The sequence below is a fragment of the Mirounga leonina genome, unplaced genomic scaffold (assembly GCF_011800145.1).
Source record: "Mirounga leonina isolate KUSES-001 unplaced genomic scaffold, KU_Mleo_1.0 Mir_125, whole genome shotgun sequence".
Classification (NCBI taxonomy): Eukaryota; Metazoa; Chordata; class Mammalia; order Carnivora; family Phocidae; genus Mirounga; species Mirounga leonina.
Window position 1 is genome coordinate 17671463 of NW_023270305.1, and position 27409 is coordinate 17698871.

General features: G+C 52.0%; 1 protein-coding gene across 2 annotated transcripts in view; it reads right to left on the minus strand.

The window, feature by feature from the left end:
- GALNT14 (polypeptide N-acetylgalactosaminyltransferase 14) overlaps positions 1 to 27409 on the minus strand; it is a 199151-nt gene that overhangs the window by 41196 nt on the left and 130546 nt on the right. For both annotated transcript variants that reach the window (XM_035000848.1, XM_035000849.1), the window contains exon 3: positions 4221 to 4319. In XM_035000848.1, coding sequence (XP_034856739.1) covers positions 4221 to 4319 — 99 coding nt within the window. The remainder of the gene's footprint in view (positions 1 to 4220; positions 4320 to 27409) is intronic.

Here is a 27409-nt window from a genome sequence, read left to right on the forward strand (position 1 = left end):
AGCTGCCTCCCTGGGCTGGAGAGCCATCATGACACCTGCCGTCACGTACACAGGTTCCCTCCGTGCCACGCATCAAGGCCTTTACCTACCTAAACTCACTCTCCCCCATAATCGTGTGAGGTAGTTATCAGTAGCTCTTGTTTTACAGAAAAGGAAACTGAGGCAGAGAGGTCAAGGAGCTTGTCCAGGGTCATAGAGTTGGTAGCAGAACAGGCAAATCTGGCCCTGGGGTCCCATTTCTTATCCACCTTAACCTGAGAAATCGCTCCTTGAAATCCAGTATTTTACAAAAAAGCAACAGTAAGGAGATTCAGGATATAAAGAGATCAACTGCACATGCTCTAGAGCCCCCATGGGAGGTGGAGGATTGAAGGATGCCCCAAAAGGAAGGGGTTGGCCCTGAGTCTCACATATACACAGGGACCCACTGCAGTACCAGACAAGATAAACCATTCCTCAGGGCTTGTCTTCTCTCTCCGTAAGTGACAGAAGTCCCCTCGTTGATCTGGGTTGTGACTCTTTCCCTTCCCCCCATCACCCACCCCCATTAGGCCTCTGCCTGGCTCTGAGCACCGCCATGTGTGCCCTTCCAGCCCCCCGCCCCCTAGCTAACTCAGGAGCTCAGGGGGCCAGAGGGCTTGGGCAGGGACGGGCAGAGGGATGACGGCTCGGCCAAGTACTGGGGGAAGAGAGGGGAGGAGGGGGTACAGTCCTCCCCTTGAGCGTCTTTTTGTGAGAGCCTGGCAGCAAAGCCATCAGAATTCTGGAACATGAAAGATGAAAGACACCTTACAGAAGACCCTTGCATTGATGACAGAGTGAGAGAGGAAGTGCTTCTCATTCAGTCCCATCTTTGTCCTGGTGATTTATTTGTGCATCGGGATAGGGAGTGTGAGGAAGGTGAAGAATCCCAAGGCAAATTATACCTGCCATGGGAATTTCTAGAAATAATCTTCCTTGCTTCCACCCTTAAAATTTCCCTTCACCCTGCTTACGGTAGAGAAGCCTGTCTATTCACATACAGTTCTCCCCTCATTCCGCTGTCTTCGTGTGTCACACTTGGGTCGGAGCCAGGGGGCCTGGCTTATATCAGAAGTTCCTCAGAGGCAGGAAATAGGTCCATGGGCTCTCCTGGCAAAGCGCCCAGCAGTTTGGTATATGGTCTGGCACTTTCTGGGGGCCTTCTGAAAAGTATGGTCTTGATGGGCCTCAACCCCCTTTCAGAGCACAGTGCACCAGGGCCTCAGGGCAGCCCTCATCAGGCTGGTGGACAGAGGTGCTGGGGCTGCACCTGGAGCTGCCCCCCACGTCCCTCCAGGAAGTCAGAAACCTGAGTCTTGGCTCCTGTGCTTCCTAGCCCGGTGGCCTTGGGCCTCCATTCACCTCGTGCACCCGACTTCACAGGCTCTGGCTGAAGTGAGATGTAATGTGTTCTGGAGACCATAAAGCTCAGCATACAATTAAAATATTAATAATATTATTATAAAGTATCATTATTACGATTCTAAAGAGATGGAGGAGCGGCGGGAAGAGAAGGGAAAATATGTCTTAGAGCTGAAAGGGATGAGTCTACAGGTAGCAGCTGATGTGACCCTGTATGGGAAATATGGGGGGGCCTGGGAGCCCCATGGGATATTAGAACACCCCCAAATGTCCCAAGGTAATGTCTTCTTGTGGGAAATGTGATAGAAGAGGGAGCACTGAAAACATGAAAGATATTTTTATCCCTGTCCTTACGGATGCAGTCAGTGACCTACACAAGGTCACACAGCTAAGAAGTGATTAGGGAAGGACTTGACCCCAGGTACCCCACCAGCTCTTTTCTTTTGAGAGCTCAGTCGCTGTGTAGATATGGACATAGCTAATGTTGCTCAAGCACCCACTCTCTGCTGGCCACAGTGGTCAGTCCCTTACCTTACTGAACCCAAAGCAACTCCATGTGGTAGCTATGGTCATGATTCCCATTTCCTTGATCAGGCAACTGAGTCACAGGGAACTTAGAGATGAGTAAGATGTAGTCCTTGCCCTAAACAAGCTCATTTTTATCTGGGAAAAATGCATTAAGTGCTAGAGTTGAGATGTGCAGTAAGGAGCCCAGGAGAAGGCCCTAATGGTGTGTGTGTGTGTGTGTGTGTGTGTGTTGCAGGGGTGGAGGTTTATGGTGTCAGAGGACTCCTACAAGGAAAAAGAAAGGCCAGCCTGGAAGGCAAGGAGCCTCTCTCTGATCCTATAGTGTCCTTATGGAAACATCTGGCAGACATGCCCAGACACGACCTTGTGGAAGAGCCACCATGAGTGGTGAAAGGCAGAGACTGCCCTAAGTTTGTTCCAGAAACCCTACCTGGTGCCCAAGCAGACCCTGATGGCAGCGGGGCTGTGGTCTGGCGTTCTCAAGGTAGCCACCTCTGCTCCACGGTGAGTCTGCTCAGCCTGCCCGGCGCAGGAACAACGTTCTCCCCTCACCAGAAAAGACCCAGGTAAACCGGATCACCGCATACCCCTGGCCCCTACACACACCCGCTTGGGTTTACAAATCGGAAAGACTGTATTAGTCTACCGTGAGACTCACAGTGACTCCTGACTGATTCAGGACGTTTGCGTGTTAAGAACTGAAGCGTCTTTGGGAAACCAAATGCGACAGCGGTGACCTGTGGGGCGAATGCGACAGGCAGGGCAAGCAGCTGGCAGAAGGAACAAGCCAGCCGGCTGCCAGGGACATCTGGGCTGCAGACAGAGCTGCCCCTGCGGACGGCGGAAACAATGCGTGTTTGGGCAGGTCCGTCCCTGCTTTTCCATGGGATGCAGGGACCCTGCACAGCAGACATTCATCGGATGTCCCTCCAAGACTTGGTGCCCGCCATCAGGGTGAGCCTATTGCTGACCCCCTCCCATCACCTGGAGCTTCCCTGTCTGCCCACCGCCAGGCATAGGAAGGTGTGGCTTCGTGATGGAAATGATGAGAGATTTTGCCATGCTGGGCTGTCTTCTCCTAGGCCCTCCCTCTCTGTGGGATCAGACGACCATGTGCTGTGCTGCCTACCGGACAGGGACGGGCTCAGGCAGGCCACATGTCCTAGGGGCATGGAGGTATGCAGGCACTTTGTCACAGGGCTGGCCCCAACACTGGGGCTGCTGAACACCACCCGGAGACTAGCCTGGCCTATGGAGGCTGCTGAGAAGACCTGAGGGCAGAGCGCAAGCGTTGGAACCCAGCTTCACCACCGTTGGCTGAGCAACAGGAGGCTTTGATTTAGTATCTCCCAGCCTCAGTTCCCTCAGCTGTAGAGTGGGTACAGCAGCGGCCCCCCAACTCCCCAGCTGAGAGCATGAGCCGAGGCATGTCTGCCTCCAGGGGGCCTCACGATTGATGGTTGTCATTGCCACCATCTGAGAAGTCAATGCTACCAAGACCCAAAGAGGAAGGGGGGCTAGATGGTGTTGGGGGGAGGATGGGCGTGGGGGCTCCAGAGTTGCCAAAGGACATGGCATGGGGAAGGGGAAGCCGAAGCAACCAGGGCCAAGTCCCCAGGGCCCCGCCTGTGTTCTGAGGGGAGTTCTGCCGGGAGCTGGTGCTGGGACTTCTGCACGCCCCAGATTCATGCAGGCCACGGGCCAGACAAAGGAAGGATGCACCTGTTAGAGCAAGAGCGGGGCCCAGACTCAGAGCTGAGGGTGGGTGGAGAGGAGGAGCGGGGTCGGGGCTGGAAGAGAAGGGAGACGGCCGGGAAAGCAAAGGTCAGCCACTGCCTTTGGGCTGCTCTGATTTGCACTGCGGCTCCTGGCCCCGTGGGAGGCTGTGGAGAGGCCGGTGCTGGGAGAGGTAGCCCTTGGCAGACCCAAGTTCTAATCCCAGCCTGATGCTGGGGTGGAGTGTGCACTCAGCCTTGTGGGGCCTCAGCCACCTTGGCAGCTGTGAGAGTTAGAACTCGTTCCAGGGCAGTCTAGCACGATGGTTAAGGGCGAGAGCTCCAGGTTCTCTGTGGCTGCCGGTGACGGGCAAGCTACTGACCACCTCGGGCCTCTGTCTCCCCCCCCCCATAAAACAGGGTACGAGCTGCCCTCACAGGAGGGTGAGGAGTGACTGAATGGATGCGTGAAGTGTGTCAGACAACGCGGGCATGGAGTCAGAAATGCCTGACATTTTTACCGCAGGGCCAGTCCCCTCCGTCAGCAGACCCCCTCTTCCCGGCAGGGCCGACCCATGAGGAAGGCTTTCTTACCTGCGGATGGTTCTGAGCAGGGTGGAGCGGGCCTCGTTGTGGAAGGTGATGATGATGCTGGTGGGGGGGAGGTCGGTGCAATACACCAGCAGGGTGCATCTGGGGAAGGAAAGGCAGGAGGACACATAAGACCTTGGGCGGGGGGGCGGAGGGGGAGAGGAGATCTAAAGAGCTGGAACCAAGGGCACTGTGGCCGTCATGGGTACGGAGGGCCACCCCAGATGCACAGCACAGGTGAAGACCCCAGGGCAGGGGGTGCTCAGAATGAAGCTAAATTCCCCACCCCCACAGGGGAATCTGGGCTTGGATCCAAATTACGTTAGTGTACAGAACATAAATGTGGGATGTCTCACGTGCCCGAGTTAATGCACAGAGGTTCCTAGCAGCCACACCAAGCCACCCTCAAGTCTTGGGCTCTGCTCCTGGGTCTGTGTCCATCCGGGTCAGCAGAGGCCTCACCGTGTCCTGGGCCAGCATCTCCAGCCCCCACCTCCCTACCCCCCACCCATGTTGACCCCTGAATTCCTGCCATACAGGCAGAAATTTGGCATGTTTAACCAGGCAGAGCCCTAAAACCCTGGCATAGACAATAAAACCCCATCTTGAAAAAGCATTCATTTCCACGTGTCCAGGATCATTTCGTATGACAATTACATCTGGGGTAATTTCAATTTAATACCTCACTGCAAGGGAAAATTGTAGCCCGCAGCCCGAAAATTACTATAATAATGACAATAAAGACGCCAAGTGATGCTGGTGCCACCAGGGACTATTCCTGGGTAAGTGCTTCCTCCTGTTTCCAGGTCTTTCAGGGGCTGTCCAGTTACAGGGAGTGGTATTAACCAAAGAAGTAAATAACAGACATTTGGGGAGTCAAACGTTTCTTCTCTTCATTTTCCAATTTCATCCTCAGCTCGGGGTTTTGCATGTGGGGTCCAGAGATCCAAGGATGGACTTCCAGGGGACCGTGAGCCCACTGAAACTGTGTGCAAAGCAGTGTATGTAAATGTGTGGGGTATTGTGGTTTGGTTTTGTTTTTCTCTGGGAAGATGATTCATAGCTTTCACTAGATTCTCAAAGAAGTCTGTGGCAGAAAACGCTTCATCTCAATCCTAGCCCAACGAGCCTGACATCCCTTTGGCCTACCTGAGACTTGAACACGTTCCTCCAAAAGCAAACACTGAACAGGAGAATTTACACAGAGAAAGAGGGGCCCTTGTGCTCAGGGCCTGAGCAGAGCTGAGCTTGGGTCAACCCACCAGGAGCCAAGAATGAGGAAAGGAAGGCCCCAGGTGAAGGGACAGTGGAAAGGTAAGTCATGACCTTCAGGCCTTCCCCATGGTCCCCCCTCAGAGATGATGCCTCACCACATCATGTCAGCTCCACCTACTAAGAAAACCCTCCAGAATCCACTCCTCTTCTCTTGTCCCCATGGGCCGGGGTCCCAGAGTCCTCATTCCTCTCGGGGATCCCTGTGGCAGCCTCCTGACCGGTCTTCCTGCCTCCACCCTCTGCCCCAGCCACTCATGTCCTCTCCACCACACAGCTCTGCTCAGGCCTTCCTCTGGCCTGAAGCCCTTAGTGGCTCCTGATGCAGAAAGTCCAAACTCCCTATCACAGCCCTCGAGACCTCCCACAGTGGCAGCATTGTATGTTGCCAGAATACTCCGCCACTGCTCACACTAGGACTTCAGCATGGAGCAATGGTCCTTCCTCCTTTCTCCACCTAGTGAGCCCCTACTCATCCTTCAAGACCCAGAGCAAATGCCCCTCCTGCTGTGAAGGCGTTTCATACTCCCCCAGATAAGCAACGACCTGTCCTTTGTGCTCCTGTAATTCTGTACACATCTCTCTTCTAGAACTTTCGAAGATGGGACTGTCTCCCGCACTTGACTATGAGTTCCTCTAGGGAAGGACCCTTGTCTATCTCCATGTCCCTAGAACAAGAGTTCAGTGTACTAGATGCCTGTTCATGGGGAAAGGGAGAAAGAAATTTGGGAAATGCATTCTTAACTCAACTGATGACTTAAGAGTTGATGGTTTTCAAAGGTGTGGCAGCCAGCCTCCCTGAAGGCTTCCAGGGAATCTCACCTACTGGTCCTCATGCCTTGTGTAGTTCTGTCCCTCACTGAATCAGGGCTAGCTCCCACGACCAGCAGAATATGATGGAAGTGACAGTGGGTGACTTCTCCAAAGCTAAATCGTAGAAGCACCGCAGGCCCTGCTTTGGCCACCTGGAGGGAAGCCAGCGACCAAGGACACTCAAGCAGCCCTGCTGTGAGATGCCCGTGTGTGGAAGAACTGATGCCCCTTGCCCGCCGCCACCAACTTGCCAGCCACGTGAATGAGCCACCCCGGAAGGGAGCCCCCCAGCTCCAGCCCAGCCTGCAGATGACAGAAGCCCCAGTGGCTCGATGCCGGAGCTGCCCAGCCAGGATGTTCGGAGCTCCTGACCCACAAGGACTATGAAGATAAGCAATGATTCCTGTGGTTTTAAGTTACTAAGGTTTGGCAGTGAATTGTTATGCATTTGTTAACTATTATAAAACAGGAAGGAAAATGCCTTGACTTGACCCCCAGGGAGAAGAGGTCTTGAACTTGCCTATCTTTATATACAGAGCTGAATTCAAATTGGGAGCAATAAGGTAGGAGGGTGGGTGGCTGGTTGAGATGGACTTGCGGCGGGGGGGGCCCTCAGTGTCCTTGCTGCAGGGTCTGTGAGGGCATGGAGGGGCTTGGGGAGACCCAGGCAGAGGGAGAGGCAGCAGTGAGCACGGTGAGCACCAAAAGGAAGGAGATGGGTGTCAGGGAGCGGAGAGATGATCATCTGTCTTTTCCAGGAAGGTAATAAAGCTGAGAGCTTAGCGGGACCTCTTTATCTCTGCCAGAGAGAGGGGACAAAAAGAAAGACCAATCCGAGTGACTCACAAGACGATGACTGGCAGGGTCAGGTGCTGGGCACTGCCCTGGGGATGGCAAAGGGACCCCAAACCTTAGCCTTGGTGATGGAAGTTCTTTAGGGCAAATTGGTGCGGGAGGCTGGTAGTGGGAGCTGCCGCTCAGAGAGCTTCTGGGGACAGAGGCCATTTCTCCTGCCTCGGCCACATGCAGCTGGGAGGTGGGCATGTGCATATAAAATGCCCCAGCAGCACGTGCACACAGGGGGCTCACAGAGCAGAGAGGCAGGCACGACTCCACCTGGGCTGCTGATGTCTTCACGGACGAGGAGGTGCTGGATGAGGTAGGAATGGACGGAGAGAAATGGGGTACAGCGTCCCAGTCCCGGCATGGTTCTGGACTCGCAGGCTGAGTGCCGTGCACGAGACGGTTCATAGAATATCCGCCGGGGGCGTCGTACCCCACGGACCAGCTGTGGGACTATGGGCCAACCACCTCTTCTCCAGCCTGCTGTCTGCTCATCTGCAGGACAGGGGCTGGGCTCTGCTGCTTAAGATTCCACGGCATAGTCATCAGAAGCTCTGATTGTAGCTGACACTGAATAAAAATGGTTGATTTGACAGAATGTCACAAAGACTGTTCTGCAGCTTGGGCTCGACTATGTGGCTGGACATCAAATGGACTTTTCTGAGCGTCCGTTTCTCTGTCTGGAAAGTGCAGACAGTAATTTTTAACTTGCAGATGTTCCCCCCTAGATTATTACTATGTTGTTAGGTAATAGTCCTTGCTTGACAAACCCGGCAGGACCATTATCTTCAACAGCAAGTTCAAATGTGCAGAGTACTCCTCCCATTGGGTGGCTCTGTCCTGTCTGGACAGAGGTCGAGGGGCCCTGAGAGGCCCTGAGAGCCAGGGGTGGGGGAGAGCAAAGCACCCAGCATCAGTGTTAGAGAAAGGAAGCCAGGCTATGATGTCAGTTTGAATCCTGAATCTGCCGAAAACTGCGCTGTGTGCCCTTGGGCACATCATTTGCCTTCTCAGAGCCTTGATGTGTCACCTATAAAATGCAGACAGATACCTCCCTTGCAGGCTTGTTGTGAAGACCACAGACTATAGGCAAAGCACCAGGTGTTTAACAGAGGCCAAGTAAATGGTAGCTAGAATTATTATTAGCACGGCTATAGGGGCTGAACCAGCCTCCATGCAATGCTCCGCACTTATGGACTAGAACCATGAACTCATGATTCTGAAAAAGAAGGGGCCTTGGAGATGACCCAGTCAACCTTCTAAACTGGGCAGAACTTGGTGGCGTGACAGGCATTGGCGGGAGCCTAGGCGGTAGTGGTGCTCTTGGACCTCACTCCCCTCCACCCTCCTGCGGGATAAAGGACAGGGGGCTCTTCTCTAGGCGGGGCAGGGATCCCCCAAGAGCTCCAGCGTGCACAGGCCCAGTGAGGGCGGGCAGCAGGGCAGTGTTCACACCTCGATGGCCTGGACAGCCTGGCTCCTGGGACTTCACAGATTCTTCCTTCTGCCCCTGGTCACGGTGCATCCACTGTCTCATCAGACCTTCGCCACAGCTTCTGAGAACCTCCATTCCCCAGAAGAGCAGACCCGGGGCTCAGAATCTCACGCAGGGTCACACACCTGCAGAGTGACTCAGGTGAGCTGAACCCAGGTCCCGTGACTTCTAACAGCCACCTGTCCCCAGCATCCAACAGCCCTGCTTGGGGATGAGCAGGTGGCACTGGAAGCAACCAGGCCGAGAGCCAGAGAAAAATCCTTCAAACTGGATGCTGTGAGGAGTCTGCTCAGATGGTGGGCTCTCTGGGAGAAGGCTCTAAAAGATTAATCAAATGGCAAGATCTATTAGGGATACCAAGGGAATGTCAAAAGCCGCCAGTGCTGAGATCTGGCGCCCACAGACGGATGGGAAAGCATGTTTATAATTTATTAAAGATTCAGGGGTTTTACTGGCGAGAAGAGCGAGTGAACAGGAAAGATTGCGGTGGGGGTAGAGCCAGGAGGACGGGCAGACCACATGGTGTGGGTGTGGGGAGACTGACGCCAGCCTGCCCGCCAGGGCCACTGTCCTGACCGCCCCAGCACCTCCTGAAGAGCGTATGCTCCGCTGAGCTCATTCCCCATGTGCAGCTTTTTTCTGTTCTGGGCTTCTCTTTTTGCTTTCTGAAAAATTCAACTGAGGTTCTTGATTTCCCCAAGTGCAGGTGTGTCTCAAAGTGCTTCCTGAACCATCAACTTCTTGAGCGTTTAGTGCCACTTACCGGCCAAGGATGCTTCCACAGAGGTTCTGAGATGCTAGCCCTAGGGCACAGGCAGGAGCTTCTTCCTCTTCCGTCTCTTTCCATCTCTCCATCATCAATCTCTGCTCCCCTAACCCCCCACCCCTGCACCCCAACAGGTGCCAAGGCGGGTATGTCAGAAATATTCTAAGTGAGGGTCGTTGTCAGTTCCCACAGAAATGTAATGTGCACATGCTTTTTTAAAGATTTTATTTATTTATTTGAGAGAGAGCGAGAGAGAGAACAGAGTGCACAAGGCAGGGCGGAGGGGCAGAGGGAGAGGGAGAAGCAGATTCACCCGTGGAGCTCAGAGCCCAGTGCGGGGTTCAATCCCAGGATCCCGGGATCACACCCTGAGCTGAAGGCAGATGCTTAACTGACCGAGCCACCCAGGTGTCCCGTGCACATGCCTTTTATTTTGTTGTATGAGCTCATGAGACAGACAACTGCTTCTAAGCAGCTGTTATGATAGCATCATCCTCCTCCTTTTATCAGTGGGCAACAGAGGCTCCTCATGGTCCCAAGTGTCCCTGCTAAGGCTGGCACCCAGGTCCTCTGACTCCTGGATATACGTCTTCCTCCTACAGCATGCCAGCCTTATGGAAGAAAAGACGTGGTCATAAATTATAAACATCTGAGGTTTGATTCCGGAGTGTCAAGACAGGAGGGAGTGATGGAGAGGCAGACCCAGGAACCGTGAGGCAGAGGACAGCGTAATTATTATCACCAAAACGTTGATGGAAAGGAAAGCCCCTGGTCTCCCCCACAACTGACAAGGGCAACAAGTGTGAGAAGACAGACTCCTGAAGGGGGGCTCTGGCGTCGCAGAGGGGAGACCGAGGGCAGTTAGAGAAAGGGGAAGGGTCACACAAACATGCAGCAGAATGCAATAGAGATCACACAGGCCTGGGGTGGGACACCCCGGGTGTGTCACCCCTCGGGAGCTTGGCAGTGACTTCACTTCTTGAAGCTTCAGCTCCTGGTCTACAGTGATGAAAATATCCACCTCATAATGTTTTTAAACTACTACTTCAGGGGCACCTGGGTGGCTCAGTCAGTTAAGCATCCAACTCTTGGTTTCGACTCAGGTCATGATCTCGGGGTAGGGAGATCAGCGCGGAGCCTGCTTGGAATTCTGACTGTCCCTCTGACCCCCCTCCCCCCACCGCCGTGCGTGCACACACTCTCCCTCTCTCTCTCTCAAAAAAAAAACAAACAAAAACAAAACCCTACTACTTAGTGATTCCTGCTGGCAGGCACTGGGCGGAGCACCTTGCGTATTTAATGCTCCCCGTAACCTTATGAGGGGCCACTGCTTGATGGACTCACTCAGGAGGAGACTGAGGCACAGGGAGGTTAAGTAACTCGCCACAGCCAGTGCAGAGATTTGAACCCAGGCCTGCCAGACGTCCTTGTCACCATGCCACAACCTCTCCACGCCAGCACTGTTCCAAGCACTAGGCTACCCATAAGCCTCCAGCTGCTGCTGAGGTCCCCATCTGTGCCCTGTGGACCCATGTGCCCCCGCTCAAGTCACCAACCCAAGAAGCAGTTTGTCCTGAGCTCTGGAACCCAGCCATTGCAGCGACCTGCCCAGAGGGAAGGGATAGCCTGAGCCGCCACTGGGGGACCTGGACAGGGACTCCCACTTCCTGCCCAGATGGAGCCAGCAGAGGTGTGATTTCAGTGAGGCCCTGGGAGGGGAATTCGAGAACACCTGTTCCGAAACAGAAAGCTAATGCCTGTCCCTCTGGCGCCTACAGTCCCGCACACGTGGCAGAGCACAGACTCAGGCAGAGAAAGCAAATGGGTTGTCTTCCCTGTGTGTTCCATTTCCTGAACTCTGTGGCCACGAGGGCCAAGGGAAGCACAGGCATAAAGTGGGGGTGGGAGGTAGGACCCGTTTCCTAGGAGAACACTGTCTGTCCCCGAGGGAGCGACAATCTGTGGGTTTCCAGGTGCAGGGGCATGGGGGCACATCCTCCGTCCCTCCCACACTTTCATCTCCTCTCACGGTGTCATGGCTCCAGCCCTGATGAGGCCTCGGGGAGAACAGCATCTCCTCCCCTCATTCTCCAAGAACACCAACGCCCACCCCATAGCTGGTGTGTGTGCGGAAGGATGAGGGGGGCAAAGCTCTTGGCCCAGGGACCTTTCCAGAATGTCAGCAGCCTTGGGACAGGGACAGTGAACATGCCGCCAGCGTTGAGAATCACAGGTTTTGTATTTAGAGCTGAGAACATCTAATACATTCCCAGATCAGTTCTCTGTAAGGACACCTGCTCCCAGCCAAGCAGAGAAGGAAGATGGCCAAAAGGTATAAAATGCCAAACCTGTGCCTGGCCTCTAGGTCCAAACTCAAGCCTTTTGAAGAGAAAAATGCAAGCAGTATGAAAAGTATGACAACTGTAGAATCAGAAATTCCTTTTAATCTCATTTCATGGGCAACATGGATACACTGTAAGGCATGAAATTTTTATTTCGTGTCAATTTCACTGGGATTTCACATGCAGATTAATTTGTTCATCCACATAAACCTATAGTGCTCCTAGGTCTTGCCTCAACAGCTGTCCTCATTTAGGATTACAGAAATCCTGCATCTCATAAAAGATACTTAGAATAACAGGGAGATCTGCTACTCCATTATGCTGCCACGTTTTAATTGCTGAACGCGTTATTAAATTCCTTCATGCTGGGAAGGGGATTCGTGGGCCAGGGCATGGGAGTGAGCTGCCTCAAAGCCTGGTTGCATACTGTGGTGGGCACCAGATGGCCTCCAACCCCCAAGGTCTTGTGTCATCCCGTCCCCTGGAGTGTGGGCAGACCCAGGTGAGTGGCTTCTCAGGAACAGAATACAGCTTAAGTGACGGGGATACCACTTCTGTGATTAGGTTAGGAAAGACTGGGACATCCATCCTTTTGGCTTGCACAATTTGGTGAAGCAAGCTGCCATGCTGGGGAGCCCCATGGCAAGGAACTGAGTGAGCATGGCTTCGGGTCAATAGCTCATGAGAATTGACCCTTGGATTCCTGCCTGGGAGAGCCTCCAGTCAGAGACCCACCTGAACCATGCCCGAATGCCTGACCCACAGAAACTGAGATGATAAATGTCCTGTTAAGATACTAAATTGCAGGTAATTTGTTATGCATCAATAGACAATGAATACAGGCACCCTTAGCTACCTGAAGAAACAAGGTCAGCAACGTTTCTCACTCCCCTGGGGTTGATGGTAAATCCTCTTGAGCAGTTGGTAGCTGTCCCCACAGAGTGCTCCCAGAGCCCCTAGAGGACCCACTGGTGGCCTCCATTCCCCTAGATGGTGCTAAGTATGGATGCCCGGGGGCCCTACACATAGAGAGAAGTTCTCCAGTAGTACCTTTTGGGGTTGTCCCAATCTTTATAGATTCAACTCCCTCAGGGGTTCTTAATATGAATCATACAATACATAGGAAATTGTCTGACTCTCTGCTCACTTCTCCCATGGATGGTACACAGTAGTACCCTTCCACGTGGGTAAAGAAGTTAATTCATTTCATTACTATGGATGGCCCAGAGCTTTAAGCCTTAATTCTCCTGCAGAAAGGCTGACCTAGATGGTATCATGGACACCCTTCCATGAACACAAGGCCATTTAACAGAGGACTTGATCTCAGGGTGACCTTACTTGGCCAACAAATGCCTTCCCATGCACCAACCACCACCATATTCCTGGTTGACTCTGTCAGTCCAGCTCAGGACCTGCAGTTCATTTCTTCCTCCTCAGAGTATCATCCTGGATTTCTCAGCCACCGACTCCCAGTGGCATCAGATTTCTAAGAAAATCTACGTGTTGACCATTCAAGGGAACTTTCGCCATCAGATTAATTGCAGCCCATAGAACAGAATAGTGTTCCCAGAAAACAGCTCTGCAAGCCCATCTTCCTGGCAATGTAAGAAGCCCCCACAGGGGTCTTTGCTGACAAACTGGGAAGCTAACTGGGGAAAGAGGGCACTATGATCCTAAGAGGCCATGATATCGGGACACCTGGGTGGCTCTTGGTTTTGGGCTCAGGTCATGATCTCGTGGTCGTGGGATCAAGCCCTGCATTAGGCTCCACACTCAGCATGGAGTCTGCTTCAGATTCTCTCTCCCTCTCCCTCCCGCTCATTCTCTCTCCCTCAAATAAATAAATAAATAAAATCTTAAAAAAAAAAAAGAGGCCATGATATCTGGACTCCCCTAAAGACTCAGTCTCAGCTTCTACTTTTATTTTGCAGCCTTCAGCAGCTGGAAAACCCTTCTCTCTTTGACTCCAGACAAACCCTTTAGCTGCTGCAATACTAGAAAGTACCATGGAGAGCCTCTGGCTGGGCACCCCCTACACCACCAGCTGGTGGACAGTGTCTTCAGGAGAAGCCTATGCATGCTCTGTGAAGACAGTGGACACAAGTCAAATCAGCTGGGCAAATGAGAAATGCTGGAAAAATACGAGATCACCTTTCTGGTGATCACCAGTACACATGAACATGTTACAGGTTCTGAGACCTGCTAGCCTATTGTTTACCCAGCTTTGACCTCAAAACCTGCCCCCTCCCTATCCTTGCATTTTTTCTTTTTTCCTTAGCACACAATCCCTTATACATAGTGAGAATTCACATATTTATCGGATATATAGTGAGTAAAGCATGGCATTTACCAAAGAGAATTCTGTTGGACACAGGTTTAGAAGACGTTACTTCTACTCTCTCTTTATTCACTGATGAGGAAACTGAGGCCCAGAACAGTGAACCGACCTGCCCAAGGCCACCCTGCTAGTTAGTGGTCTGGCTAGGATCTTCTGGGTTTTACCACTGAACTTGCCGTTTCCTTCAAGGAACCAAGCTTGGGACCCCTGTCAGATGATACAGAGAGGCCCCAGCTCCAGTCCACAGAGCGTTCCTGTCCATCTCTGCCTTCCAGTGCCCTTTCACGCCCTCTTCCCACCAAATCCTACCACCAACATCCTTGCTACGCCTCAATGTCGCTAAACTAACAAACTTTTCAGTCTATGTTACTTGTTATCTCTGTAGCACATGACATGGAGGGTCACATATTTCATTAAATACTTGGTTCTTTGCCCTTGGCTTTGGTGAAATCACCTTAGTGTGGCTATCCTCTCTTTAGGCTGTCTCTTCTGGGTTTTCCTTTTCTTTCCCTCAGCTGAAATTCTAGTGTCCCCCCCCTCCCCCGCCAAATTCTCTTAAACCATCTTCTTTTCAGTCTTCCTTCTTGGATTACTCAACTTTTTTCCAAGGCTTCAATTTCCTATCTGTTTGCTAATGACCCCAACCCTACCCCTAATCCTGATGAGCACCTGCCCTTGGATGGCCCCATGAGGTGACCTCTTCACCCACCCTGTGCCTCCAGCACCTTGACCAAGCCTGCTGTGCCTTCTGTGTCCCCCAGCTCACCAACTACCGTGTGCCCAAACCCAAAAGATATTCTTGAATCTTGCCTCTCCCCAGCCCCCTAACCTAATTAAAGCCCTGGTCCTGTCAATCCTTCTTACTTATCTCTCGACCTGGCTGTTTCTTCACATTCCCATCATGTCTTCTCTGTATTACTGCAGCAACTTCCAAGCTGGCTTTATCCCCTTCCAATCTACCCAGCACACTTCAGTGAGAATGATCTTTCCAAACTGCAAATTTTTAACATGTTTCAACGCTGCCTAACTGCTCACAAAATGAAGTTGAAACCCCTAATCACGGCTTCCTATCCTAGTGACCCAGCCCCACTTCTGAGTCCTCCCCCGCATGCTCCAAGTTTTGGCCACGTTCTGCCTGACCTACTCTTTTCTCTCTGAACTTCTGCAGGCATGGCCTCCCTCCCACGTGTCTGAAATGCACTCTCCTCTCTTCCAAGGTCAGGCAATTTTCTCTTCTTCTAATCTTGGCTTGGAAGTTACTTTCCTTGGAAAGCATTTCTTTTTAAATTTTTTTTTTTTTTAAGATTTTATTTATTTGCGAGAGAGAGAATGAGAGACAGAGAGCATGAGAGGGAGGAGGGTCAGAGGGAGAAGCAGACTCCGTGCTGAGCAGGGAGCCCGATGTGGAACTCGATCCCGTGACTCCAGGATCATGACCTGAGCCAAAGGCAGTTGCTTAACCAACTGAGCCACCCAGGCGCCCCCTTGGAAAGCATTTCTTGATCTCCCCAGGCTTTTCCAAGGTGCTCTCCTAGAACATCTCTGTAATCGATTACCAAACATTATGAACTTACTTTTCTGTCCTCTCTACTATTGGCTGCAGCAAAGGCAAGGACCCATTTGTAGTTGAGACCTCAGAACCTAGCACAGAAGACATACAACACATGTCTGAAGCATGAGTGGATGCATGCGTGAGGGAGGAAGCAGGTGAGCTCCTACAGGGGTGAAGTCAGAGGGGACAGTGTCCCTTGCCAAGTTATGAGTGACACCAGCTCAAGGGAACTGCTGATCTATAAGCTGAGCAATGTGCCAAGGTCAATCATACAGAGAAGAGAGACCAAACAAGTCACTAAGACTGAAGCTGGAATATGGAGCCACAGTGGCAAAAACAGGGAGCCGTGGGTGAAGACCGTCCTGGGAGACACCCGGGACAGTCATTTGGTGGCTGTGGAGAGCTCTGCCATGTTGGAATTGGAAATACCCATCTGTATTTAAAGGGCCGAGATGTTCTCCTTGTTTACCAAAGTCCCAGGGATGATGAACACTGTTCATCGAGGTGAGAACACTGTTCATCGAGGTGAAAACACTGTTCATCGAGGTGTCCATCGGACACTGTTCAAGGATGATGAACACTTGTTCTCTCAAGTGAGAGGGGAGAGATTGAATCCTACCTGGATGGGGTTACCAGACATGGCTCAGATACCCTCTTCGTCCAGACCCAATGCTGTCCAATGCGGTAGCCACTGGGCATTGGAGTGTAAAATATGCACAAGATTTTAAAGACTTTGTATGAAAAAGAATGTTAAATAGCTCATCACACTCACCATATGTCAAAATGGTCATATTTAGGTATACTGAATTAAATAAAATATATTATTAAAATTAATTTCACCTGTTTCTTTTGGTTTTTAATTGTGACTACTAGAAGATGTCACGTTACCTACATGGATTACATCTATTTCCATTGGACATCGTTGTCCTAGATATTCCTCAACCTTAGCTTGTATACAAGCCAATTTCAAATTTCAGCATTGGTGCCAGACAATGGTTTCTAGATGTTGGGTTCTTTTGTATGAGTAAAATAAAACTTAAAAAATTATAAAGACCATTATTAGGTTTGCAACATTTTATTTTGCAGCAGAGAACACATTTTAAAACTCTCATCATCTAATATCATCCTTTCATAAAAGGGTGTTTAAACCCAAAAAAGGCTGCAATTTCAGAACCATTAAAACCCCTCTAAATTGTAAAATTACGATGCGCCTGTGTTTGACCTCCCCCTGAGCCATGGACACCAAACATGGAAGACGGGACATCTCCGTTCTTTGCTCCAGAACCAGCAGCCCCAGGCCTGTTCTTGGTGCTGCTGATCCTCACACATCGGGACAGTTTTTCTGATCTCTGATCCCAATTTATCTCCTCACATACTTTTGCTGCCCATGCAAGCTGGCTCAGAACGCACACCCGACTGGGGAATGCAGACACCTCGGGCTGAGCTTAGGCCCCCTGGAAACTGCCACTGCTCCCCTCTGCACAGGGCCCCCATTTGCCCAGACAACTGATTTTGCTCCGTTATGTGGACTAGCTCCTTTGAAATGAGCGGGACCCCGCAGTTTGGGGGACACCACAGGTAGGCAGCAGTACCTTCTCTCTAGGAAGAGAACTGCTCTCGAGAGGCAGCAAAGAGGCTTCTTTTGGGACGCAGCCAGGATCTGTGTTCGCTGGTACCAAACGCCACCCAGATGGCAGCCATGGGCGGCGTGTGTGCATGTGCGTACGTGTGCGTACGTGTGCATGCACACACACAGGGGAAAATGTTCTCAAAAGGCAAATGCAGAGTGTAGCTGGGACCAGGAAGTGTGGAGGTGGGCCAAGGCCTATTTTTGCAATGTTTCTGAAAAAGATTCCTCAGTGTCTGGGACAAGGGCTCCTTCAAGTCTTATTTTAGCCCCGCTTGAATCACATTACACAATAGTAATAACACCTACTGACCCCTGGCTCTGTCTCAGGTCTTCTTCCAAGAGCTTTAGATCTGCACAATGATGCTCTGAGGTAGGTGCTGGGACTCCTCCCCTCTCGTTGTGGAGGGGACTGTGAGGGCAAGTCAGGAAGCAGCAGAGCCTCGAGGTAAAACCAGATGGGCTGGCTCCCGACTCTGTGCTCTCACACGCTCCCCTAGGGTGCCCCAGATGGTCATCCAACTCACTGGCTCTCAGCCTTTGTTTCACACTGGCCTTTCTCTCTGCCTTTGGTCTTTTTTTTTTTTTTTTTTTTAAAGATTTTATTTATTTTTTTGAGACAGAGAGAATGAGAGACAGAGAGCATGAGAGGGAAGAGGGTCAGAGGGAGAAGCAGACTGCCTGCCGAGCAGGGAGCCCGATGCGGGACTCGATCCAGGGACTCCGGGATCATGACCTGAGCCGAAGGCAGTCGCTTAACCAACTGAGCCACCCAGGCGCCCCTGCCTTTGGTCTTGAAGGGCAATATGCTGGAAGGTTCTGGAAAGATGGAGAATCACAAGTCTGGGCTGTCCCTCACCTGCTAAAGAATGGTGTCTCCCTTTGATGCTCCCTGAGCTATTTCCTGATATTTCTCAGACTTTCCAGCTCAAGGATCAGAGAATAGTTAGTCTTTCCTTTTACCTTTTGCCTTCAATCCTCAGATTGAAGCAGCTAAGACCTGTAGCCATAGTGAATCCAGGGATGCGGCCAGGCCCAGCCCACTGAGTTCAGGAACGGTGTGCTTGGGGGCCAAGTGTCCCCCACTTCTTCTCCCAGGGACTCACAACAGCATGCGCCTCTGGAAGGTCTAAGACGGGGAGGTAAAAAGCAAAGGCTTTTCACACCTTCCCGTGCCCTCCTCCTAGCCAGGTCATCTGTCCATCCCGAGTCAGTCCTGCCCCACATTCTGCCTCTACCCCTCCTTTATTCTCACTTCTACCTGCCCAAGCTAGGTCTGCACCCTTGCAAAGCTCCCTGACTATTCTTCCCGCCTGCAGAGCTGCCCCTCCATCTCCTTCCTCCCTGTTCTCATGCTTCACACACCACTCTCCCTAGCCTCACTTGGTTCCTTAAAGCCAAGCCCTGACCGCATCCCAAGGCCTCCCCCTCACACTAACCCCCAGCCCTGCCCCACAGTTCCCCTGCCTGAGCCTTCTAGCCCTGCCAACCAGGTCCATTCACTTCCCTCCGGCATGACCTCCACACACCTCCCCATCCCCCACCCCCCATCTTCCTGTCCAGGGCTGCCTAAATTATAGCCCTTGCGACACCCACATCAACATCTGCCACCAAGCTTCTCATGGGACTTAATCCCCTGTCTGCAAAGCTGTGCTGTCTTCTCATGGGCAGGGCCCACTTTTCTACTTCTTTATGTTCTTAAGGGCAAGTTAGTCAACAGACTGGAGTCCACATCCTCATCTCTAAACCAGAATCACAGCAAGGCTGCTGGGAGGCTGAGCTTGGAGAACATACACAAGGTGCCTACCACGTGTCAGGGGACTAGTTTGATCAATAAACATTGGCCGATTATGGTCCCGGATTTATGGGCTAACACAGAGAATCCTTTGTTGAGTGAAGGTGGTTTTAAATTTCCCATGATCTGATTTTCTCCCTGTTTCGAGGATTCTCCTCTCCCACACCTGCACTCCCAAACCCTCATGTTTTCAGTAGACAGTTTGACAGTGAAGCCAGCGAGGTGCCCTTTGGGTCCACAGTCCCTCAGCAGGGACCAGTGAGAGGCTGAGACGATGCTGGCACACCTGCCCCAGGTGGCTCCAGGTCTCAGGGAGGAGACCGATGTGTACCCCTCGAGGTAATGAGGGCTCACGACGGAGCACAGGAGTGAGGAGGAGCCACTGAACTTAGCCTGAGGGGGTGAGATGACTTCCTGGAGAACGCCTCTCACCCCGCCCGAGGTTCCTGAAAGATGAAGCAGTTCCCTGAGCAGCAAAGATGAAGACGCAGGAAGCCTTGAGCACAGTCAGGCAGCCGAAGCCCCGACAGGCTGGGGTGGACCTGTCTTCTCGAAGAAGTGAGCCAACGACATTTGAAAGATTTTAGATGGGAAGCAAAGTCTGCATTTGGAAAGCTCTCCACGGAGGAAGAGCGGAGGATGGACTGGTAAGGGGCCAGAGCCGTGTTGGAGGGCGGTGGGGGCTGCTACAGTCACCCCGGCAAGAGGGGATAGCCGCTGAGGATGGCAAGCGAGGCCAGGGTACAAGGGCTATCTAGGAGGCAGACTCAATGGAATGAGGGTGGGACAAGTTGGACTCCAAAGGTTTGGGCGTGGGTCCAAGGTCAATAGTGGGACCTGTCCTGAGAGGGCACAGGTGAGCGCAAAGTGGGCGTCTGCTGTCTTGAGAGGTGGAACAGGAAGGCTCGGTGAGGCCTGTGGTAAGGAATAAATGATGTGTCCAGGGGCGTCTGGGTGGCCCAGTCGGTTGAACGCCTGACTCTTGATTTCGGCTCAGGTCATGAGCTCAGGGTCGTGGGATGGAGCCCTGCATTGGGCTCCATGCTCAGCACAGAATCTGCTGGAGATTCTCCTCTCCTTCTGCCCACCCCACCCCACTCTCTCTCTATTAATGAAATCTTAAAAAAAAAAATGATGTGTTCATAGGACAAATCAGGGGAGACGTGGCAGAGTAGGGAAGCCAGAGAGCAGATGGAACGATGCCTGCTCTGGCTGGTGTCAGGGTCATGGTGAGAGTCAGGTGGGGGCAGAAGGTGAGAGCCATCCGGACACCCGAGCTTCAGTCAAATATCAGGGTTCCTCCTACTGCATCAGGGACACCAAGGACAACCACAGGGGCGTTAGCCGATCTTGCCCTTGCTAGCCCAGACGGAACCCCGGCTGCTACGTGACTCCACAGGGCCCCTTCTTCTGTCACATCGTGCCTTCTTCAGCTGCTTTTCCAGCCGCCCCCAGGCCCACCGCTCGCGTCACTCCATCCCACTGTCTGTCACCCTGGCCAGCACCGGCTTTCCACAGCCGCCCGCCCACAGCTGTCACCTCCTCTGCTCTTTTCATCTGCTGTCAGACGCAGTTCTGCTTCCTGGCCCCCGGCTCTGAAATCAGTCCCTCTGCTGGCCTTGGCTTCTCTCCCCACTATTTTAAAAGTACACATTTCACCAGACGCGGCATGGTGATTGCCTCATTGCTTATTTTGCGCTCTGGTTTTTAAAGTTAAGTTTGACATTCAGGCAAGTTAAGTGTTTTGGCGCCAGGAGCCAAGGCTGAGGCAGGAAGCGCCGTGCAGATCTTCTCTGCCTGCACCCTCCCGGCCCCCGCACCACCCTGTTCTTGGAGCGCACCCCAACTCAGAGGTGGGGGACCGGGCGCAGAGCCAGGGCCTCTCCAAACTCACTCACGTAGCTCCTTGCTCCTTCAGGGCTGGCCCCCTCTCTGCCCTGCCTCCCGGACCTGCTGTGGAGCCGAGGAAAGAGCACAGGGCCCGGATGCTCTGGGTGATCCCGGGACTCAGGGCCATCTGACAGCTCAGCGCCACAGCTAACAGACAGCGCTGACTGGGGGCTCAAGACTGTGCTCAGCCTCCCGCACGGATTACCCCGCCTCTCCCTGATGGCAACCCTGGCTACCATTATTATTCCCATTTCAGGATGAGGCACTGAGGCTCGCGGAGTTTGAGTGACTCGCCCAAGGAGCAGGTGCTAAGTGAGAGACATGCCCGATCTCCAAGCTCACAGGGTGAGGAGGCCTAGCCCTGCCACTCACCCAACCATCTACAGTGCTGGGGCTCCGTTTGCCCCCCAGCCAGATGGCGGTGACCCCTTCACCCCAAGTGCTGCTAAGAAGGGGATGTGAGAACGTTCCGTGAAGTCTCCTAGAGCTACAAGGTGTGGTTACTCTTATTCTGAGCATGGCTGAGGTTCGGATTTTACTTGGGAATTGCGCCAGGTGCCCAAGCCTCTCAGGAGGTCCTGGGGCCCGTTCTGCCAGCCCCGTTTCTTTTTGGCATGAGAGGCGCAGGGGAGGGGCACGTCACACCAGCCGATGGTTCTTCAAAGCATTGCGGGGTTAACGGGAACCCAACACGACAGCGCTCTGCGTTATACAGGGGAAAAGTTCACATGTTCCAACTCCTTATTCTACGCTGAAAACCGTGGGCAGGTCACCAGTTTTCAGTCAAGCTGCCATCAGTGTGATGTGCCGACTCCAGGAGCAAAGAGCTCTGCTGTTCAAGTGCACAGATGGTACAGAAGCAGCTTATGTTGGCATCTGAAGCCGGGCCGGGGGGTGGGGGGGGCGTGGTCCGGTGACCTCCACCTAGGGGAAGGCATGAGGGCCCAAAGAAACGGACGAGGCGGCAGTGAAGGACAGCTCTCCAGGTCCTGCAGGCCCTCGAGTCTCCTTAGGAAGAGAAGTGTGTGAGGGGAAGGATTCATCCAGGGCCATGGGGGAGGGGAGGTGTGGCAGAGCTGGAGGGAGTCGTGCTTCTGGAAATAGCCTCCAATCAGATTCAGTCCCTAAGTCAGTTCCTGCACACTCTCACCCGCACAAGTATTTTCAACCAGCAGACAGGGCTGGAAGTGACCTTAATAAGCATCTCTGAGCTACTTCTGTCTTCTTACCTGCGAGGAAACAGACACCCGGAGAGCTGAAGGGTTGGGCACTATCTTAGGACCCATAGCTTCTCATGCTCCGTCCAGTAGCTTCCCTCCATTTTACCGCACACCACCACGATGTGGGGGAAAATGTCAAAAACACTCCGAAGAGAAGCAGGTTATTGAGGACAGACTAAGAGTCAGGCGTTGTGCTTGGTTCTTGGGCAAAGGGCCTAGAAAGGTGAAGAGAGCAGGTGTAAAACACTTGATTGGGGATGGGAGTGGCCCTTGAACTCCTGAAAGGTGCTCTACCTGACTGATCAGTGGGGAAAGGCAAACCTCAACCACAGGAAGATACCACGACTCAGCTTCTCAAAGGCTCAGGTGAAACAGACAACAGCCAGAGGCTGACCACAAAGATATGGAGCCACTGGTTATTCTCAGACACGTACACGGCCGGTGGGAATGCGTGTTCACCGAAAGACAAGTACAAGATTAGTCCAAGGAGCACCGTTCATAAGAGCCCCACACTGGAAAAACCCCAAATGAGCATTAACAATAGAACAGATATACAACTTGCAATAGATTCATATGAAAGAATACGATATAGCAGTGAGAATAAACACACCCCGTCTCGGAAAACCATGGCTGGATTTCACAAACATAATTTTGAGGGAAGCCAGACATACAAGAGCACATACTGTGTAAGTCCATTTATATAGAGTTCAAAAACAAGCAATGCTAGTCTATGGCATTTGAAGTCGGGACAGTGTTACCTACGGTGGGGAGTAAGGGCAGGGACATCGGGTGGTTCTGGCAAACTGAGAGTTGTCTTTCCCTTGACGGAGGTGCTTGATGTGGGAATGTGGGTGTGTTCTCTCTGGAAATTTCTTCAAGCGGTACATGAATGAAGTGTCAACCTTTCTATATGTATGTGGGACCCTGATTCAAAGTTTACTTGAGATGAAGAGAGGTTCTGGATCTTGAGAAATATTGTGGTCTTGCAGGGATATTTCAAAAGCCACCGAAGTGGAAGGATTCAATACAGCCCAGCACTAGAGGCGAGAGCCACAATCAAACTCAGCAATGCTTTCTCTTCCCCTGAGCACAACAGCTGTCTAGCACTAAAGAGAACATTCCAGAATGCAGAGTGCAAGTCCAGGGTCTCCTTTTCAGCCTTCTGCTTTCTTAGAAGTGTATAACCCCACAACAATGGGGGGAAAAAAGGATAATTTAAAGGAGAGAGCAATGATGCCACCTTCCCCTTAGTGTTACTGGCCCCAAATACATGGGTCAGGGCTTGTTTTCAAGGCTAAGGGAACATTCTTCCCAGGGGTAGTGGCCCTCTGGTGAGAAGGAACGGGTGGCCTGTGGAGGGCAGTAAGGAGTCCCCAGTCACCCAGCTGGCAGATTTGCCTCCTTGTGGAATCTAAGCTACACGAGAGCAAGTGTTTGGACTGCTTGTTTACTGATCTATGCCGAAGTGAAAATGAATAAAGGAAATCTCATTCAAAATACACAGTCCGGCAGGAAGAAGGAAGATTTCCTCTCAGCTGGGCAACAGCAAGCTGCCCTCACCTACAGCCAATGAGAAGCCACCACCACTTCAAACTCTCATTCTCCTCCAATGAACGTTTGTTCAGAACGACCCCTCCAACTTCCTCCTTTCTCCTACAGAAGGATGTTCTCCCCTTTGGTCTCCAGACTTGCTTGGGGTCCCCCATAGTTTGTATATCCCGAACTGCAATTTCTCTGCTCTTTCTGAACAAGCTTACTTGCTGCTTGACAACTTTTATTATTCAATTTTTAAGGTTAAGACCTAATAACCTAAGACTCAATAATTTGCAGGATAAATTTTGCAGGGGAAATATTTAATTCCAAATCAGTTTCCCAATCCTGGCCATTGAACACGCTTCTCTGTGTCTTTCCACATTTCTTTCCATCATCTCCTTCCTCGGGCAACGTGTAACAAAGAAGGCAAACCCGGGAGGAGGGAGGGCAATGTGCCTCCAGAGCTAAAGCCATTTAATGCGTTTCAAAGGCACACAGGTTCTTCTTGGTCTTGGCGACAGAACACAAGAAACTATGGACTCAGTTAGCTAACTGAAATATGTTATATCCACGCCTCCAAGCAAAGCTCAAATAGAAGTATCAAACTGTCTTAATTGGGAAACAGAATCCTCACGCATCATTTCTTCTCCTTGCCCTACAAGTACCAATAAAACACACACACACACACACACACACACGCTCAGTGAACTTAGACATAATACAGGCTTCATGTTTGGGACTCTCTCTAAACATATTTACATACATATAGACCTAGAATCTGAAAACTTGATTTTGAGTTTCGGCCAAGCACTGACTAGCTGTGTGATCTCGGACATGTCCCTTAACCCCTCTGAGCCTGGATCTCTTTACCTGGGTATGTGCTCAATCTGCTAGTCTTGCTCTTCTGCCCAAGTCTTCATAGCTAGTACTGGTGCTCAGTCCCAAACCCAACAGTCAGATGGGGCAGACTCCTTTTCCTGATCCCCACCAGCTCCTTTTCCCTCTGGACCAGTTCTTGCTTCTCATCTCTCCCACCTCACCCCAGAGCAAACTCCCCAGTGTAAGACCCAGCACCCCCAGCCTGAAGATGCCAGTGCCTTAAAGCCAAGATCCCACATCACACTCTACTTCCTTGGGATGGTTTTGGGGATGGGGAGTACATCACTGCTGCCTGGCACAGTTCTGCTCGGACCTACCTTGGTACTCCCCACTCCCCCCCACCCCGCCCGCCTCGGCAGGAGCTCCGCTGACCCAGGACTGGCCAGGGATGCGTTGCTTAGGACATCTCCTGGGATCGCTGAGATGATGAGGCTATGACAGGATAAAGGTCCAAGCATTCCAACGTTGACTGACCTGACTCTAAGCCCCTTATCCTGAATTCAAGACTTGGCTACAACATGACCCCAAGTTTCCCATCCAGAATTATTCTCCCCTCCATCACCCACACTCCAAGGAAATTGGACTGACTCTTACAAAACAATGTGGCTCTCCCACCTCCTTGTCTTTGCTTATGCTGTTCCCTCAATCTGGGATGCCTGCCACCAGCTAAAATCCTACCTGTCGCCCCCAATTCCAGCTCAAATGTCGTTTCCTTCAAAAAGCCTCTGCCTCCCATCCAAGCATAAATGCCTTCTCCTGGGTAGGCCAGCTTAATGCTGTTTTGACTTTTTTTATTTTTACAGGAAAGCTCCTAATTCGTATGGCTTGCTCCGTGAACAAGACAGAAATAGTGACACCAAAACCAGGACAGGGCGGGAGATGAGTACTTGGGAATCGAGGACAGGAAGTCCATGCATTAGCTCCAGAATCAACAATAGGGCCTCAGAGCAAACCACAGTTGAACATCAAGAATCAGTCCCATGTGCATTTTCTCCACAGACTATGAGCTCCCCGGGAGTGGGGACCAATTTCTAGCATAGAGCTTGGCATGTGGTTAGTGCTCAATAAACATCTTGAGTGGATGAGTGAGTGAAAGAACAGGAAAATGAACGAATGAATGTGATGCACGACGTCAAAGCTGGTCGGAATGAGCTCAAACAAGGTGTGAGAAAACATTAGTGAAGGAGGTTCGTTCAGATGAATTCTCATCAGCAATTTTCTTGACTGGTCCCCTTTCAAAGGCTGAGATGCCGCCTCCTTGGGAAATCTGCCTGAAACTCACAGAGCGGGCAGGGGTGAAGGGAACGGGGTAGCATGCAAGGACCCAGGGGCCCAGGAGGGGAAGGAATCCTGGCCCAGAGGCATCTTCCATCTTAGTCTCTGTGGTTTCTCTTCCCCTCCTGCCCCAGCTGAGAACCCACTCCTGCGCCCTGCATTGGGTACTCAGATAGCCCCCTGGGGCAGAGGGCACCGTTCTTCCGCAGAGCCACTTCTAGGATGTGCAGAAACTCATTCTGCTGCCCCCTTCCAAGGCTCCCTGGGACTCCGGGATGCTCTGGAGTAAAGCGCACTAACAGCTCCTATCAACAGGCTCACAAACTCCTGTATTGAAAAATGGTGCACAGGAGGGACCAGAACGTAGCAGATGGGGAGAGCGTGTTTGCAAAAGTTAAGTGTCTGTGATGGGTTTCCTCTCACCTCCCCTCCGCCTTGATGTGGCATCACCAACTCTGTGCTAAGCTAGTGGAACAGCCTCGCCTCTGAGGGAACATTTTTTATGCTTAGCCATTCCAGCCGTAAAGATTTTTATCCTATTACTGCTAAGTGACGAGTACAAGGAGAGAAATGATGATGATCTTTGGCAGCCATTCCAACCGAGTAAATACAAGGAGGGAGACAGGCAATCCCAGACTGGGCCGCTGCCCCTTCACTTCCCAGGATGAAAAGGAGCAAAGGAAAAATGTCTTCCTGGTGAGACGTATCGAAGTGTGGAATTTTCCCTCCAGGCAAGCGATGGGTATCCCACTGTTGGAACCATTTAGCACCGCCCTGGACAGAGGCTGGGAGAGTTGGCTGAGGGGGACAATCAGACCCAGCCGGCCAGGAGGAGGTGACCTAATGAGGCTTCCCAGCTGCAACGCCCTCCTGCCCGCAGCTCCTGGGCGCAGTCCACCCTCACACCTGCTTCCCTGAGATCAAAGCCACCCCTAAGTATTGCTAGGCAACCGCAGAAATAGACATTTGCTTTATCAAAATATTGCCCTCCCTTCTCCAGCGGTGTGCCTCTGTTGAATGGCTCCTCGTCTGCCAGATGTTTTCTGTGCTCCTCGGATGATGGCAAACCCAGCGCTGTCACCCAAATGTGGTGACAGCGGTGGGGGCGGGACAGCCGGAAAACGAGGACTATTTGTTGGACCAGTCAGTGCTTGATAAACAGGACAACTCCACTGGGAAATCTGCTCAGACTCACCCCAGCTAGATGCTGTCCCTTCTGTACACTGACATAGTTATTTATGGCACACTTAACCCCGATACCAACAGCCACATCTTCGTCCTCGCCACCCCAGAGGACCTCGGCGGGGCCCCGGGAGTTAAGGCTCTCATCTATGTTAACAGGATTGTGGGTCTCAGGGGACAACGTGGCACTAGGTGGGCCCGACGCCAGCACAAGCATGAGATTCCCACGGAGGCAGGTGGGAGAGCCGAGGGCGTGGATGTGGATACATCTGGAAGGAAGACCGACCACGAAGACTGCCCAGACATGGAGGCTGCAGCGACTCTGCACTGATAGAGCTTCGAGGCCATCTAGTCCGAAGCGATGAGAGAA